The sequence below is a fragment of the Drosophila subpulchrella genome, unplaced genomic scaffold (genome assembly GCF_014743375.2).
Source record: "Drosophila subpulchrella strain 33 F10 #4 breed RU33 unplaced genomic scaffold, RU_Dsub_v1.1 Primary Assembly Seq354, whole genome shotgun sequence".
Lineage (NCBI taxonomy): Eukaryota > Metazoa > Arthropoda > Insecta > Diptera > Drosophilidae > Drosophila > Drosophila subpulchrella.
In genome coordinates this window covers 5,246,417-5,261,690 of record NW_023665577.1, presented here as the reverse complement: position 1 = coordinate 5,261,690, position 15,274 = coordinate 5,246,417, and the positions used below count along the sequence as shown (strand labels likewise).

The 15,274-nt window shown below is 37.3% G+C and overlaps 1 protein-coding gene across 5 annotated transcripts in view; it reads right to left on the bottom strand.

The window, feature by feature from the left end:
• Positions 1-2,711: 2,711 nt before the first annotated feature.
• The window catches only part of LOC119560329 (neuroligin 4-like), a 49,074-nt gene continuing 36,511 nt past the window's right edge, over positions 2,712-15,274 (bottom strand). For 3 of the 5 annotated variants that reach the window (XM_037873714.1, XM_037873716.1, XM_037873717.1), the window contains exons 13-14: positions 11,238-11,742; positions 4,285-4,422 (exon numbers count right to left, since the gene is read on the bottom strand). In XM_037873714.1, the coding sequence (XP_037729642.1) occupies positions 11,279-11,742 (464 nt within the window). In that variant the 3' untranslated portion in view covers positions 4,285-4,422; positions 11,238-11,278. Of the gene's footprint in view, positions 4,423-11,237; positions 11,743-15,274 lie in introns of all 5 variants that reach the window. The other 2 variants (XM_037873719.1, XM_037873718.1) reach the window with 2 other exon arrangements.

Below are 15,274 nucleotides of genomic sequence, written 5' to 3'. Positions count from 1 at the left end.
TATACGCTTTTCTCTACGAGTAACGGGTGTAAAAAACCAAGTAAGTAGCAACCCTAAGTTTCAGGGTGGCACCAACAGCTGAAAACACCAGCTTTTAAACAAACGCGCATCTTTTGAAATGCGGTTTTAGCTCGTTGATTTCTCATTAAATTTCACTTTCCAGAGTGGATAATTTATGAAGGCACTATCTTCGTATGGAACCGCCGTGAAAAGGAGCCAACATTCATCAAATTGGCGACGGAACTTTAGAAATATAAAAACCGCGCTATGTGACCCGTACACCTGCTGCCGTCGAGCGACATAAATTACGCATAAGGCGTGTTAACCGTGGGAAAACATATAAATGTGCTTGCCATCCACACGACAGCGCAAAAAACAAATTGTTGTACCTTCTGCTGCTGCTGCTATTATTGCCATAACTTTAGACTTTTATGAGCAGTCAAGTCTGAGCGGAAATTAGGCTCCTTCATCGAGTTGGGCCTACGAAAATGTAACACTTCAAGTTTAATGAGCCGAAAATTGCAAGTTGAGAGACGAAGGCCCAAATATATTGCGTTCAACTAATTAATTGATGCAGTGGTTGGGCTGGAAAATTTAAGGGCCTACCCTGATTTGGGAACAAATAATTAATTGATGCATTTAACAAGATAGAGTTTAAAGCGCATAAAGTAAAAGCTTTACGAGTAAACATATTTTGTAAGAGCTAGAATTATAAAAAGGATAAAATGCGCTCATGTAATAAACCTTGTAGTAAACCAAATGGGATAATAAAAAATTGCAGTTATTTTTATTTATTTTAAACAATACATTTTTTACTACAAAAGTACGTTAAAACGTCAACAAAACCCGTGATTAAATGCATCATAACATTTCCGCAGTTTGCTTAACGCATTAATTAGCATTCGGGATGCAAAGGGGGATCGTCGTTGGCTTTTTGGTATTTAAAATAATAATCCTAATTTGCCACACCTGTCGTCAAGTTTTTATGTCCGCATGTGTGTGACTGGAGCTGCACAAAAAGTAATTTGTAAAATTCCCCGCTATAAAACATTTATAATAAAAAGGTAGCAAGTGTCAAGCGAAGACACCCCGAACCGAGCGGAACCCTCTGCTCACATAACTCACTTGGCCAACACATTTTTCGCATTTAGTTTGTAATAAAAAGCAAACATTAAAAGCGAATATTCACTTCGAAACCGACATTACGGCAAGTTGTGGTTAGTGGGGAGAATTCCAGGGGCGTTGAGTTGGCTTTTTGGGGTGCTGATGGAGATTTTTCAACATAGTGGAAAATGGCTAATGATTTGGAGGGTCTCAGTTCCAGCTGCCACCATTTTTCCAATTTATTATAATTAAAATATGGGTTTGGGTATTTATGCAGCGAAATATTTTAAAAACCCTTACTCAACTAATCAAAATGTGGCAATGTACATATTTATTGAATGGTAGTTTAATTATAATTTAATTATTTAGCCTGCGAGCAACTTACTCTATAAAAATATTATTCTAACATTTTTGACAAGTAATTAATAAACCTAATTACTAACTAAACACTTGCGCATAGAATGACAATTTAAAAAACTCGAAAAACTACAATAATTGTGGTATCCATCAAAAATGGCTTAACGGATTTGAGGTGTGTTTAATTTTAAATTAATTATGCCCGCAAGCTCTTCTTTTTTGCAAGTCTGTACACTCTTTATCCATTCTGCCGCGACTCACATGCTCATACTCATTTACCAACACATTTTAAATAATGAAATTTGCGCATAAAACTTTGGCATTTTGTAAACGACTGAAAAACCAAAAGAGAAAAAACAATGTTGCATGCAACACACATCAAACAAAACAAACAAACTGGGCGGAAAATGGGCGGAAAAGTCAGTCTACAAAAGAGTTACAAAATGACCAGCGGGCATTTTTGTTTTGTTTTTTTTTTAAAAGCTCTCATTTTCTATTTTCTGCCGTTCTTGTTTTTGTTTTTGGCCAAGTTAATTGGAATAGTTTTCGCCAAACATAAACAAGCTTCAAGAGCAGATAGTGCCGCGGTTTTCGGGGCTGTGGGCGTGGCTTTGTTACATATTTGATGTGTTCGCTTCGGCTTCATGATATAAATGAATTCCCCAAGAACCTTGAATTTTCCGCCCGAACTTAGCAAACTTTCTCCCCTCCATCGGAGGTCCTTTTCCTCTTCCATATTGCTGGCCAGACATAAAATTTGATTTAATAACCGCCGTTGGCTGCCATAAAAATTTGAGCCATTAAAATTTTGCCAAACCAAAATTCTGCTCATAAACGGAGGGCATTTAAAACGAAATGAATCCTTAAATCCGTTGGGTTAGATTGGGTTCAAGCGGGGTCTTAAGGTCTTTATTAGCTGTTAGCAGGCATTCCCAAAGTTCATAAATTGCGAAACGAAAAACAGAAGTTGAGTGTTGGTTGTGGGATGTGAAAACGATTCACCTATGGTGCTCTTTATGGGCCTACATGTATTTTTAATCAGGAAACTTTACGGTAACATTATCGCATTTAAAGACTTCGAGTTTATATAAAATCCATACCAACAAGCAATGCCTTAAAAATAATGTATGGAAAAGTCGTGGAATGTTAAAAATATAATTACCTCTCTTTTGGTTCCCTAAAATAAAGAATAACAAACGGATAGAAAAAACTCATATTTAAGTATTTATTTAATTTAGTTTTTATTGTTTTAGTTTAATGGTTTGTTTATATCTCATTTAGTTTAACTTTACTTCATTTTTAATCACTTATATTATTTTTTTTGCATGTCTTGCAATCATTTTGTTTTCATATTGTAAACTAGACGATTATAAATTTAGTCTTAAAAATACAAATATCATATTTTGTTTTTTTGGCGACGCTTTTAATGGGCTTTGTCAGAATGTTTTACAAATGAACTGGAAGAGTACTTAGCAGTATACAGACTTATTAGAATAATCTAAGAAAGAAACCAAATAAAAATGCATTTAATAAATGAGTTGATAAGTTGGCAGTTTTGTAGGTGGAGGTAACTATTACATTGTTAGAATTTTATTAAGAAAAGTTTCAAATAAAAAAGAAATTGATAGGAAATAATAATAATAGTTGAAAGCCTTGAAATTCAATTGACTTGTTGCATTCTAGCAACAATTACCCGGTATGTTCTATAATTAATTCGATTGTGTGTGAAAACTTCCCATTAAATTAAGCATTTATGTACTTGTTTTTTATTCTTTAGTGCATTGGTTGGCTTTGTACACAGTAAAAAAAGCGTCCCTCGTTTGTTTTTCATCCTCAGAGTATTAATTTAAATAATTAACTAGTTATTTGTTTTCAATTATGCATCTCATTACTTTCATTGTTAATCTAATCTATTTTGAGCCATGTTTGTGTTTTTTTTGTTGTATGTTTAGTGTACTTTTATTTTATTTTCATCGTTTTACTTTCAGTAAATAATACCACATTTTATGTTTATTTTGACTAGAATATTTACAATGCCGTCAACAGGATTCCGTTATCAACAATCTCCATCAATATTTGCTTTCAATTAGCTGATGAGTGGAAAAAATGCATTTGTGCTACGCTTACTTGATTACTTGATTATATTTATATATATATATATATATTTATATATGGTTCACAACAGATCTATCGAGCAACTAAACACAGATATTTAACTAACACCTTCAAACTATATGTACAGTTTCCTTAGTTGAGTACGTTTATCTACGGATTTTTAATATAATTTGTTTGGTTTTCTGATGATTTGTTTGACTTTTCGCCCCCCACTTTTTTCTTTTTTGCTTGAAAAGAGGGGAAGAAAATGTTAGCCTATGACTAAACAGAGATTAGGTGCAGTCTAGTAGTTTGTTTTTCGCCTCTCAGTCCGAGAAGTTCTTCTCGTCGGAGAAGCGCACATGATGCTGCTGCTTGAGCCGCCCGCTTCGCTTTCCCGCCGTCGCCGTTGCCGTGGCCGCCATTTTGACAATACCGCTCGAGTTTCCCGGGCCGTTTCCGGTGGCATGTCGTCCGCCGCCCCCGTCGGTGGCACTTCCGGCAGCCGGCAACGTCGGCGACATGGTGGCCGATGTGGTGGTGGACGTGGGCGAGGAGGAGTTGGTCCACTGCTCGTCGCAGGAGCAGTAGCCCCTGGCCACGTCGCCGCCCTCCAGCGCCAGGGCGTGCATTTCCCGCTTGAAGCGCAGCTTCTTCAGCTGCTGTCGCTGCCTGTGGTCGCTGGATGAGATGGGCGGCGGTCCTCCGCCTCCTCCTCCTCCTGGCTTTCCCGCTCCCAAGCCCACGGCATCGCCATCAGCATCTGCATCTGCATCTGCTGGTGTCCCCTTGAGTTGGCCGTCATCATCCGCCTGCTTCGGTGCATAGAACTCCTCGGGCGTTTCCGCTCGCAGGGTTTCTATGGAGCTGCAACAGAAATGTTGGAGTTGTAAATAAAGGCTGCCACTTTCAACTTTACAGAAATATTAAATAAGTTTAAAATAAGTCAAATGTAAATAAAAATTGTCATCATAAATATTTATGATTTGTGGGCTTAATAAAAACAATTATAAATGTTTAAAAAAAGAAAACTAAACATTGCCTTATTCACTTTTAAATGAATTTAACCATTTTAAGCTACTTGCAATTTACGAATAATATGTAAATTTGAGTGATTTCTAAAAAAAGTTGAACCGGCTTTAAAAGCTGTCTTAATTGCCATTTAATAAATTAATTATTTATAATTATTTAATGAACTTATTATAGTTGGCCTAGTAAAAATATAATCATTTTAGTTACTACTTAGATTTACTAGAATTATTAAGTACATCAAAGTGCAACTTTAAAGTGGACAAATAAAATGTTGAATTTATTTTACTATAACCGAATTAAAATGCAGTGAAAATAATTTTTATTAATATGTAAAACAAAGATATTCTATGCTTTTTACGCTAAATGAGTGCTAAAGAACCGACCCCCTTTCGAAATTGAGTTGTAAATAACTTATTGAACTTATCGTATTGTTTAGTAGTTTGGAAAACCATTTGTTACTCAGATGAATGATATGTGTATGACTTTATGAGTGGTTTCGTAAGTCCCTGCACTTCATCTAAGACTTTCAGAGGGGTACTCCGTTCGACTGACAGTTGCAACCATGACTTTTCCCCCTGTTTTAACCAAACCCCCCGCGGCGACATCAACCTTAACGACACAGTGCCTGCCAGAAGTGCAGACCCATCAGACCCATCAGTGCCACTCAGTTGGCCGCGCTATATCTATATATCTGTCCTATCTGGAACTCGGCTCCATTTGGTCGCGGATTCGTTGATGTTACGCCGTTCTCATGCCGTACACTTCATTGCGCTCTGTTGGCGCTTTCCATTTTTCCATTATGCTTTTGTGTTTAGTTTAAAATTCAGCGGGAAATCTTCTGCAGCAGCTGCATGCCATATTTATTCAGCTTCCCCTGCTTTTTCCTACGCGCTCTTCCTCAACATTTTCTTCAACTACCGCTGTTTGTGTTTTTGCACCGGGTACTCCAGAAATGTTAAAAGGGGTGTTTTGGATTAGTGATAGATTGAATTTAAGTAATATTGTTTTAAAGCAGTTTCTGATTTTAGTTTTTGATTTTTTATTAAAAATCATTATATGGTTTTTCAATTTCTTTTTTCCTTTAACCAGAAGGACCAAAATTCTTAAAAATACCTTTATATATTTTACTAGAATATTACAGAAGAGCTCTTAAAAATTAAACCAAGTCATTTAAGTACATGAATTAAAATATGTTAAAATAGTTACCTAATTCGTTGTATTTTAAATAGATTTAAGTGAGGGTTATGTTTATGAAGGTCATGATTATCCAGAGAGAACTGTAAAATAGTTCTTGGTTGTAAAAAATATTCAAGAACATTTGTTCTCAATATTTAAAGAAATCCTAAATGGGAATTAACTGATGATTTTGTATTGGTTTTCCAGATAGACTATATTAAATTTAGGAAAAATGATTCGAAATAAGTGAGATTTTTCCAAAAGTAGAGGGTATCTTCTAGTCTGATCTCGCGACACTTTTCTGCCAATTTGTTTTCTTTCTTTTTCGCTATGCGTGCCCATTTTTGCAGTACAGTAAACTCGGGTGGGCGAGAATTTATGCAAAGAAAGCGAAAAGTGCAAAGTAAAGTGCAGTTGCGAAAAATGCGCGGCTGCCTTTTGTTTTGCCAGCTCTTTGGCCATCGGGTTTTGGGATGGGTTTGTGGGTGGTGCTTGGTGTTAGGAGGGTTCTTAGATTGGGTGGCTCCAAGGCAAGGGTTAAAATGGGAGGGGGCAGGAAGGGGGAGGCTTGGCTCCGCTGCACAGTTGAGCGCACAATTTGGCGCAGATTGTTGACTGGGGTTCAGGGGAGGGCAGAGGGGAGTTCAGGGGGAGTGAGTGGTTTTCGAGGGGGGGGGGTGGTGATTCCAGCTATGCAGCTTAGACTTTCTCCTTGCAAGATACCAAAACTAAAAGAAAAAGATGCCCCTGCAAAATGAGTGAACTGAGTAATGCGCGTAATGCAAATCGCTGCTACAATGTGTGCAAGTTACGGGTGGAAAAAAGAGGGCTGAGGGGGCGTTATGGAAAAGCAGGGGAAAGGGAAAGGGAAAGCGGCAGGGACCATCATTAACGTATTACGCGCATGTTTGTGCAGCCACTTTGCATATCTTGTGATGCTAAAGAGGGGCCAACGGGGAAAGGGGAGGGACCAGGGGGGACTGAGTGGTCTATTGAGGCAGCTGACGGATTTTAAATTCCCCCAGAAATAATTAACATCACTCAAGTGTCGGAAATTTGCTCAGGTTCATAGATTCATTATCATAAATAAAAAGATGAGAATTATTAGGTGGTATAAATTAAAAACGCATAAACAACATAATAACGTTCAAGATATTGGTGATGTACTTTAAGGTCCTCAATGCTATTAAGCTATAGTCCAAGAAATGTTATGATAAATATCTGAAAACTGTTTAAAAGTGACAAAAATAATAAGATATTAAATTCCTTAAATATTCCGTATCAAAAAGGAGATCCCTTTTATAAGGTTTAATTTTATCTAAAGCTCTTCAAATATTATTTTATAATATTTATTAAGTGTTTAAAATTTTTAAGAGATTATTATTAAAGTAACAACATAAATTTACAAAATAATAAGAAAGATTATTCTGGTTGGAAGTTGTATAAAAAGATAAAGAACATTTTTAAAATCTTTTCATTAAATATAAAGGATTAATCTTAGATTAAACTCTCAAAAAATGATTAATAACAAATATTTATAGATATTTTTCCAAATATTTCATACAAAAATAATAAAATTGTTAATTATTTTATGGCCGTTGAGTCATATATACATGGCAAAATAAAGTCCATAAAATAGGCAGAATCTGTAAGCTAATCCCTTATCGTAACGTAACCCATGGCTCTCAATTGCATGATGCAACCTGAAAGTTTTTCGCTAATTGCACAACACATTTAGCCCACAAGGCTTTGCGAGAATATGTGTTTGAACAGATTCTCTTACCATGAAATTTGAGCTGAGAATTTTATAAATATTTCGCAGTATTTTGCAACACCTAAACTTGACAGCCTGAAGCCACTTTTAACATGATATTTACGTAATAATTACCCAAAAAATCACAACCGATGGCAGCCATTGGCAAACAAGGTAACCGAATACGATAAGTTTTATGCCTAGGCAAAATTAATGGGCAATTCGAGCAGCATTTGCATGTATTTGTTGACTTAATTGGTTAGAAATGCGTTAGATGGTTACATCAATTGTGCCGATGTGCAAACAAGTAAATTTATATTATTAATGTTTGCTGGCCAAATTAAATGCAAAGACTGGCTTAAGAAATTCCACAAAATTTACCAAGTGATTAAATTTAAGTCATTTGCATGTTGGCAAATCTTACTATTAATTTGCTGAAACTCTCAAAGGTCTCTGCGCTGTTTGTTTTACCCTACGCAATGCAATCAAAGAAATTGTCCGAATCTACTCAGGGAAAATTGTGTTGGTTTTTCACCATTTTCCAATTTTCCAACCTTTTGATCATAATTTAAACGAGTGCCAAAAATATTCTTAAACAAAGTGTAAGGAGCTCAGAGCCAGTGGAGTGGCTTAAGGAAAAAGAATGTGAAATTAATGTTTATTGCGCTTTTAACACATACACACTTCGACACCGGCCCCCGTGTGCGTGTTTGTGGGTGTAAATTTACATAAAAGTTGCCATTTGCCCTCTGCCCTCTGTGCCCCCTGTGTCCCCCTGTGTTCACTTTAGCTGGATGGGAAAATTGCATTTTCCACCGCGCCAAGAGAACAGCGCAGAAATGTTAATCAGCTAAAAGTTAAGGAAACCAAGGCGGAGGCTGCGCCGGCAACGTGGGTTAAACAAAAAGGGAAAGAAATGCAAATTTAATTGTACGCCAGGTGAAATAGTGTCCTGACCCACCCACTCACACCCACTTACACCTACGAACACCCACGTACACCCACTCACACATTTACAAGTGGCTGAAAGCGGACAGTAAAGTGGCTTGATCTTTTCGACCAGGTTTATATAGGTGGGGAAAAGGGCTTCCTTTCTGGCGGATTTAATAAATAATGTGTAATACTTATAGAGATATATTTGCCTACATGTTACACTTTAATGATAATCACTCAAACTCTTACTTATATTTTTCTTATTCTTTAATTAAATTACTAGCTTTGTATCTTGTTGACTGAATTTTTCAAAAAAAGATAACTAAATATATCGAAATACCACTATGTATGCTATTTCTGTCGATTTTTGTACCGCACCTCCTACATTGTATACTTTGATGGAACCCACTTAAAGATGTACTTATATTATTCACAATATTATTATTGAATAGTATAACAAGTTTAAAAATTTTTTATTGAACTTTTCAAAAAAATAAATATACATTAATCAAAATACCACTAAAAGTGGATTATTATTTCCCCTTCAAAAAGTCATATAGCTATGGTCACATTCTCAAATAGAAGTCTGCTAAAGCAATAGTAATCTACTGAGGCCCCAATTAGAAATTAGGGTATACATAAATCCCAGGAAGTCCAGAGTGGTTTTTTGGAGAACTGCTCTAACTGGTTTTACCTTTTACTGCCGAAATAATTTCATGGCTTGGCCATTTTCCTTTGAGTTGACAGGAATGCAATTGGGGCCCAGTTCTGGTTACACAGCTTGCTTCCAGTTAATGCAATTTTTAAGTTTTTTCCTGGCCACACTGCAGTTTTAATTTGGTTTAGCTCGAATTTCCAGAGACCGACTTTGGGCTCATAAATTAGTTGGGTGCTCGGTTTCAAGTTGCATGCCGCAAATTGCCTTGCACCTTGCCACTTGTTATGGCTGGGTCTGGTGGTTCCATTTTTAATTTCGTTTATAATTTCACCCTCCTCGGCTCTGGCATTATTACCTACCTCTATAATATTTAATTCGTAGTTACTTGTTCTGTATTTTTATTTTTTCTGCGAAAAACTCTCCATTAAAGCGCCCACCCTTTTTGTGGGTATTTTTGCCGCCCACTCACTGGCATTTTTCCATGCCAGTGACTGCGACATTTGAGTCCACCTTGAACCATGAACTCAGTGCTTTCCATGCATATTTATGTTTTATTTATCCTCTTTTTTTATCAAATAAAGAGCCAGCATTTTTTGCTGCCGCATGTTTGACATGCCGTTTGTTATTTTTGATCAGAGCCTGTGTGCGCAGATATTTTATTTTACCTTTTTGGGATGTCCCGTCCACGACCTTTGCTTTTTTCGGCTCTCCAAAGGGTTCGGCATGTTTGTCATACCTTTTTTTTGCCAGGGGAAATGCAGGAACTACATTTTAAAGAAAATTCTCCCAGTATCGACTTTAAATTGTTCGAATTGTTCTGTTTGTTTCCTGTCAATGACTTTTTTGTCTCCTTAGAAAGCTGGAAAAAAACAGGGAAATGGAGAGCCTCACTATATCTCACTACCTCACATTCGCCCTAAAGAAGCTTGACCCACCGACCGATTGGGAGGACATCCTGGAGTTCGTCCTCACCACCTTGGACTCCACGTGTCGTCCCAAATATTACACCAAAGAATTGAAAAAGGCTCTGAAAGTCGGACTGCGCTTTGGTATAATACGCGAAATAAATAATAAATACTATCTGTATGAATATGCGAAAATAAATTCGTTTGGAGAAATCACCTACGAATTTACCGAGAATCCCCTGAGTTCTAACCCTCTAATAAAGGAAGATGAGGATGATGAGGAAGAGGAAGAGGAAGAGGAGGATGATGAAGACGAAGAGCACTGCTCAAAGAAAAATGATATAGTGCTGAAAGCAGAAGAAGAATCAACGAAAATTCGAGAAAACAAGTCGCATGATAATGAAGTTTAGAGTACTAAGATGAAAAAAATTGAAGAGTAATATTTTACAATTTTAAAATTAGAGGCTTCGAAATTATCTCTGTGAAAATATATATAAAATATTTTTCATTATCATTCTGTTTTAAAAAACGGGCTTTTTCTGCCTATAACCTTTTTAAGGGTCCAAATTGATGAAATGGATTTAAATATTAAAAAAATACATTTTTTACAACGACTGAATATTGCCTTTTTTAAGCATTCATGCAAATTGTCAAATATTGAATTCTCTTGAATTACCCAATTTATTGTATTTTCATTTTAACTATCGTCTAAAAAAATGTATTGAGTTACATATAATTTTTTGCCTTAAAGGTATTTAAGGGTCATCATAACATTTTATTTTTCATATTACAAAAGCCATTTTAAAAAAATCACGAAAACAAAAATAAATACAGCAGAAAATGTAAATAATCCATTTCGATAAAGCTATTGAATGGACATCAGTTCTACAAAGCTCACAATTAAAATAAAAAATATAACTAAATTAAGAAGATTGCTCCTTTTATATGAATTAAGAGTGTACAAAATCTCACGTCGTGGCTGAAAGTCAATCACTTATTTAATAATTAAAAGTCTGATCCTATTAAATGTTTAATTTGAGAAGTGGTTATTAACTTGAGACAGATTTTAGATTACACGCATTTTTAATAAACAACAAATCTACATATAAAGAAAAGTTCAAAAATATTATGATGGTGTGATGATAGTATGATATAGTAAATAAACAGCAATACAAAATTATCAAAGTAATATTAGGAATGTATCAAATACGAATAGAAAGCTTACCCCGTTGATGACTATAAGTCCAACTCAAAGACCGACACCTATCAGACGCGCATCTCGTCCATGGCCGCCTGCGGCACTTGCTGTTGCTGCTGCTGCTGCGGATGCTGGTGCTGCTGCGGGTGCTGCTGCTGCGGATGCTGCTGCTGGCCGCCCACAGGTGAGGCGGAGGTTAGGACGAGGCCGTCGCCGTGCGAGTGGACCAGGTGGGCGGCGTGGGAGTGCGAGTGGGTGTGGTGACCCTTCGAGGAGCTGGGGGCGCTGCTCACCCCGCTGCTGCTGCTGCCGCCGGAGGGCGTTTGGTCCAGCAGCATGTTGCCGCCGCCCCCGCCCATGGCCACGCCCATTGCGGAGTTATTGCTGCTGCTGTTCGTTGTCGTCGAGGAGGCGGTGCGCAGCGGTGGGCGTGGTCCGCGTATGTGATGCGACTGCATGCCAGTGAGGACAGCTCCATTTGCCTGGTGTTTGCTCGACTGCTGCTGTTGCTGTTGATATTGCTGCAGCTCTGCTGCACGGAGAGAAAAATGCAAGTAAAGTCAGTATCAGTTTTTCTTGGAATTTTTTAAACGTTATTGATTTAGTTAATGGTAAAAACTCATCCTAGTTTAATTGGAATCTTCACTAAATATCAACGTTTTCGTACCAATTGTTATTTATTTGCTAGTAGGCTGAGATATTACGGAACTAATATTTATCAAAAAAAAACATTAAAAAATAGTAATTCAACTTTTTTAATTGCTTTTTAAAATTTAAAAAATATTTCTTTTATCTTAAACCGACTTAAATTTAAATAATCTAAGCTTGTGGTTTTTAGTGTGCTAACTACATATATTTATTTCTTTACAAAATCGATTGGAAATAACACTTAAATTACACCTTAGCTACACATGACCTAAAAAATATTTTATTTGAGTGTCAAGGAAAAAAATATATTTTTTTTAATATTTATATCAAACAAAAATCAACAATACATTTTAAATTAAATTTTCAATTAAATTTAAATTACACCTTAACTACACCTGACCTAAAAAATATTTTATTTGAGTGTTAAAGAAAATAATATTTTTTTTTATAATTTTTGTATCAAACAAAAATCAAGAATTCACTTCAAATTAAATTTTCAAGTAAATTTAAATTACACCTTAACTACACATGACCTAAAAAATATTTTATTTGACTGTTAAAAAAAATAATAGTTTTTGTATAATTTTTGTATCAAACAATAATCAACAATAAATTTTAAATTTTTGGGGAAAATTCTCACAGTGCTTACTAGCATTTAGGGTACATGAATGTAAGCTACTTATGAGCGTTATGCATATGTTGGCATATTATCAGGCAAATGTTTATTGACGAGCAGCAGCAGCAGCGGCAGCAGCAACAAAAAGTCAATTTGTAAACAACAATGTCAACCATTAAACACACATTCCCATATCATCGACATCCTCATCGTCGTCATCAGAGTTGGTTGCACTTTTTGTTCCATTGAATTGGCAATGCACCCCCATCCCAGCCCCTGCCCCTCCATTCAGCCTTCGATGTCGTTCAACTTGTCGCCCCGATTGCCTTCCAAATGCAAAAGCGCAAAATGTGCAGAGCTATTGACGCGTCTAATATTTTGATGCCCCAAACGCCCCTTTTCTGCTCGGCAGTGTGTATGTATGTCTGGCCCAGAACTAATTTGTTTGCCCGGGTTCTATAGACACAATGCAGTTTTATTGGTGAGTCGGCACTAAAAGGGCAGACTACTCCGAATGGAATGTCGTGTCGTGTAATAAAAACTGAAGTTGGTAACGCGCAAGTGATAACTGCCATGCATCTAAAAGGAGCAATAAGATCTTGGTAGCATACGGAATTCGTTTCACTTTGGTACTTAAAGGTGGGTTTATTTGAAAAAGTTTAATAACATCCTTATCTCTTTAGAACTTCACGACTTGAAACTTTTCCAATAAAATCCTGTACATATTCTAAATTAAATTCTTATATTGATTAATAATTTAAAAGGCTATTTTAAGAAAAATTAAAACACCTCTGAATGCCCGATACTTCTCTGCTTTTTACTTATTTTAAATTTACATAATAAAACTCGAATTTTCAAGGCTACATTTTAATATTGGTTTAAAATTAAGGAAGGTTTTTTTATGTGTCTTTTGCTTTTTTTTTCTGTTGAAACCGAAAAACGATTACTTCTTTTCGTTTTTCTCTTCTAATTTCCTGTATCTAAAACCTTTTAATAAAATTCCCTAAGAGTTTATTAAACCCTATGGCCTTGCTTAGGCTTTTGGAGAATTGGCTGCCCTTACAAATTTCACAAATCCATAACTTCCTTCATTTTTGTATCTAAAGACCACTTCCTTGCTTTGCCTAAGCTGGGTGGCTTAATAAACATTTTTAATCAAGATAGCTGCAGCTTTTCTGAGCCCCATCTTAGAGGGGTAAATCTTTAAAAAACTCAGAGAAATTTTCATTAGTCATTCCAGATGTCCCTGGGCAACCTTCAATCCCGGCCAAAAACCGCTTCCACTAATTAGAGGTTTAATTCAACAAAGTACTCAATGCCCCAGCGAAGCAGTAGTGAAGAGAGTTGTGCCCTTTTGGTTTTTATGTTTATGGCCTGGACTTTCTGGGGATTTGATGGCCAGCTTGGTTTTCGGGCCGGTTCAAGTGGACTGGACCTAAGAGAGCATTCAGGGCTCAAATGTACCGGATTATGTTTGCCCGGCTTTGGCTAGTTGGAGTAGACCAAGGCGGAGATTTGCCACAAAGCTTTGAGGGCGGAGATCAAAGACGACCAAGTGGAAGGCCTCAACTGACGCATAATTTAACCATTTCTTTATTTTTGGGGGTAACAAATAAAATACATATTCGCACACACACACACACGCGAATGGGACCTGTGGCATAAAGGACCGCAAAGCTGAAGTGCTTCATGCAATTTCCCCAAGGAGTGCGGCCATCATTTATGAATATGAAATTAACAACGGTGCGTATGCGTAGTTTGTAATGAAAGCCAGGCCGAAAAACCAAAGCCAACCTGGCTGAAACCACATCCACAGCCACACCCACACCACCAACTGAGTGCTGGCCACGGGGTATGCAATAAATTTTCAATTTCCATAGTTGAACTTTTTGCCCCGATGGCCGAGAACCCGCAGCGAAGCAAATCTAATTTATATGCACATCACTTATACGCACTGTTGCAATTACAATGGCAAATGCTGCAACAAATGCGTATAATGCGGGCCAGAAAATATTATCCCCCGGAATATGGGGGCCGCGGAATAATGCAGTCCAAAGTGCCTGCCTGCCCCGAAAATTCCGCTCAACGGATGTTGATTAGTATGAAATGACAAGACCGGAAATGCCGCGCATAACTCAAAAATGGCAAAAATAAAACAGCACTGCCAGCCGCACGGAGCTCACTTAACCACACATGAAGAGCCACTGGCCAGTGGTGGGTTAATGGGGTGGTGTGGGGTTAAGGGGTGAAGGTTTGAAGGGGTTGAGTGCAACCACTCGGCCATGTGGATATTGTGGGTTTTGTTCGCCCAACTAAGTGGACACACAAGTGCAGCCAATTGTGCCGGTTGCTTGTGTGTGTGTGTGTGGCAAGAGTGGGCTGGTAAAGGGTTAAGGGTCGGGGGTCAGGGGTCAGCCGCTCACGCTTGTCGCATTAATGAAGCATGCTCCACTCTGACTCACTCACGGCAATTTATTGCTGAATTTCAGCTGTTTCCCCTCGCAGTTGACAGTTGTTGGACTTATTAAAAAGAAAAAACGATATAGCATACTTAGCAGGGCATGCGACAGGAAATTGGTGGACGGAGATCCGCCGCAATTTATGGCCAAGAGTTAGAGAAGCAACCGCGCCCAGCCAGCTGCACATAATGTCAGCAATCACATCAACTTTTGATGGCTGCTACGTGATTATAAGGGGTTATCTATCCTGCCATCAGGACATTTTCAATTTTAAAGGAAGCAACAAAAGGAAAGCTTTAATGAAAAGGATTCTTTACATATATTTATTTAGTTTATAGTTA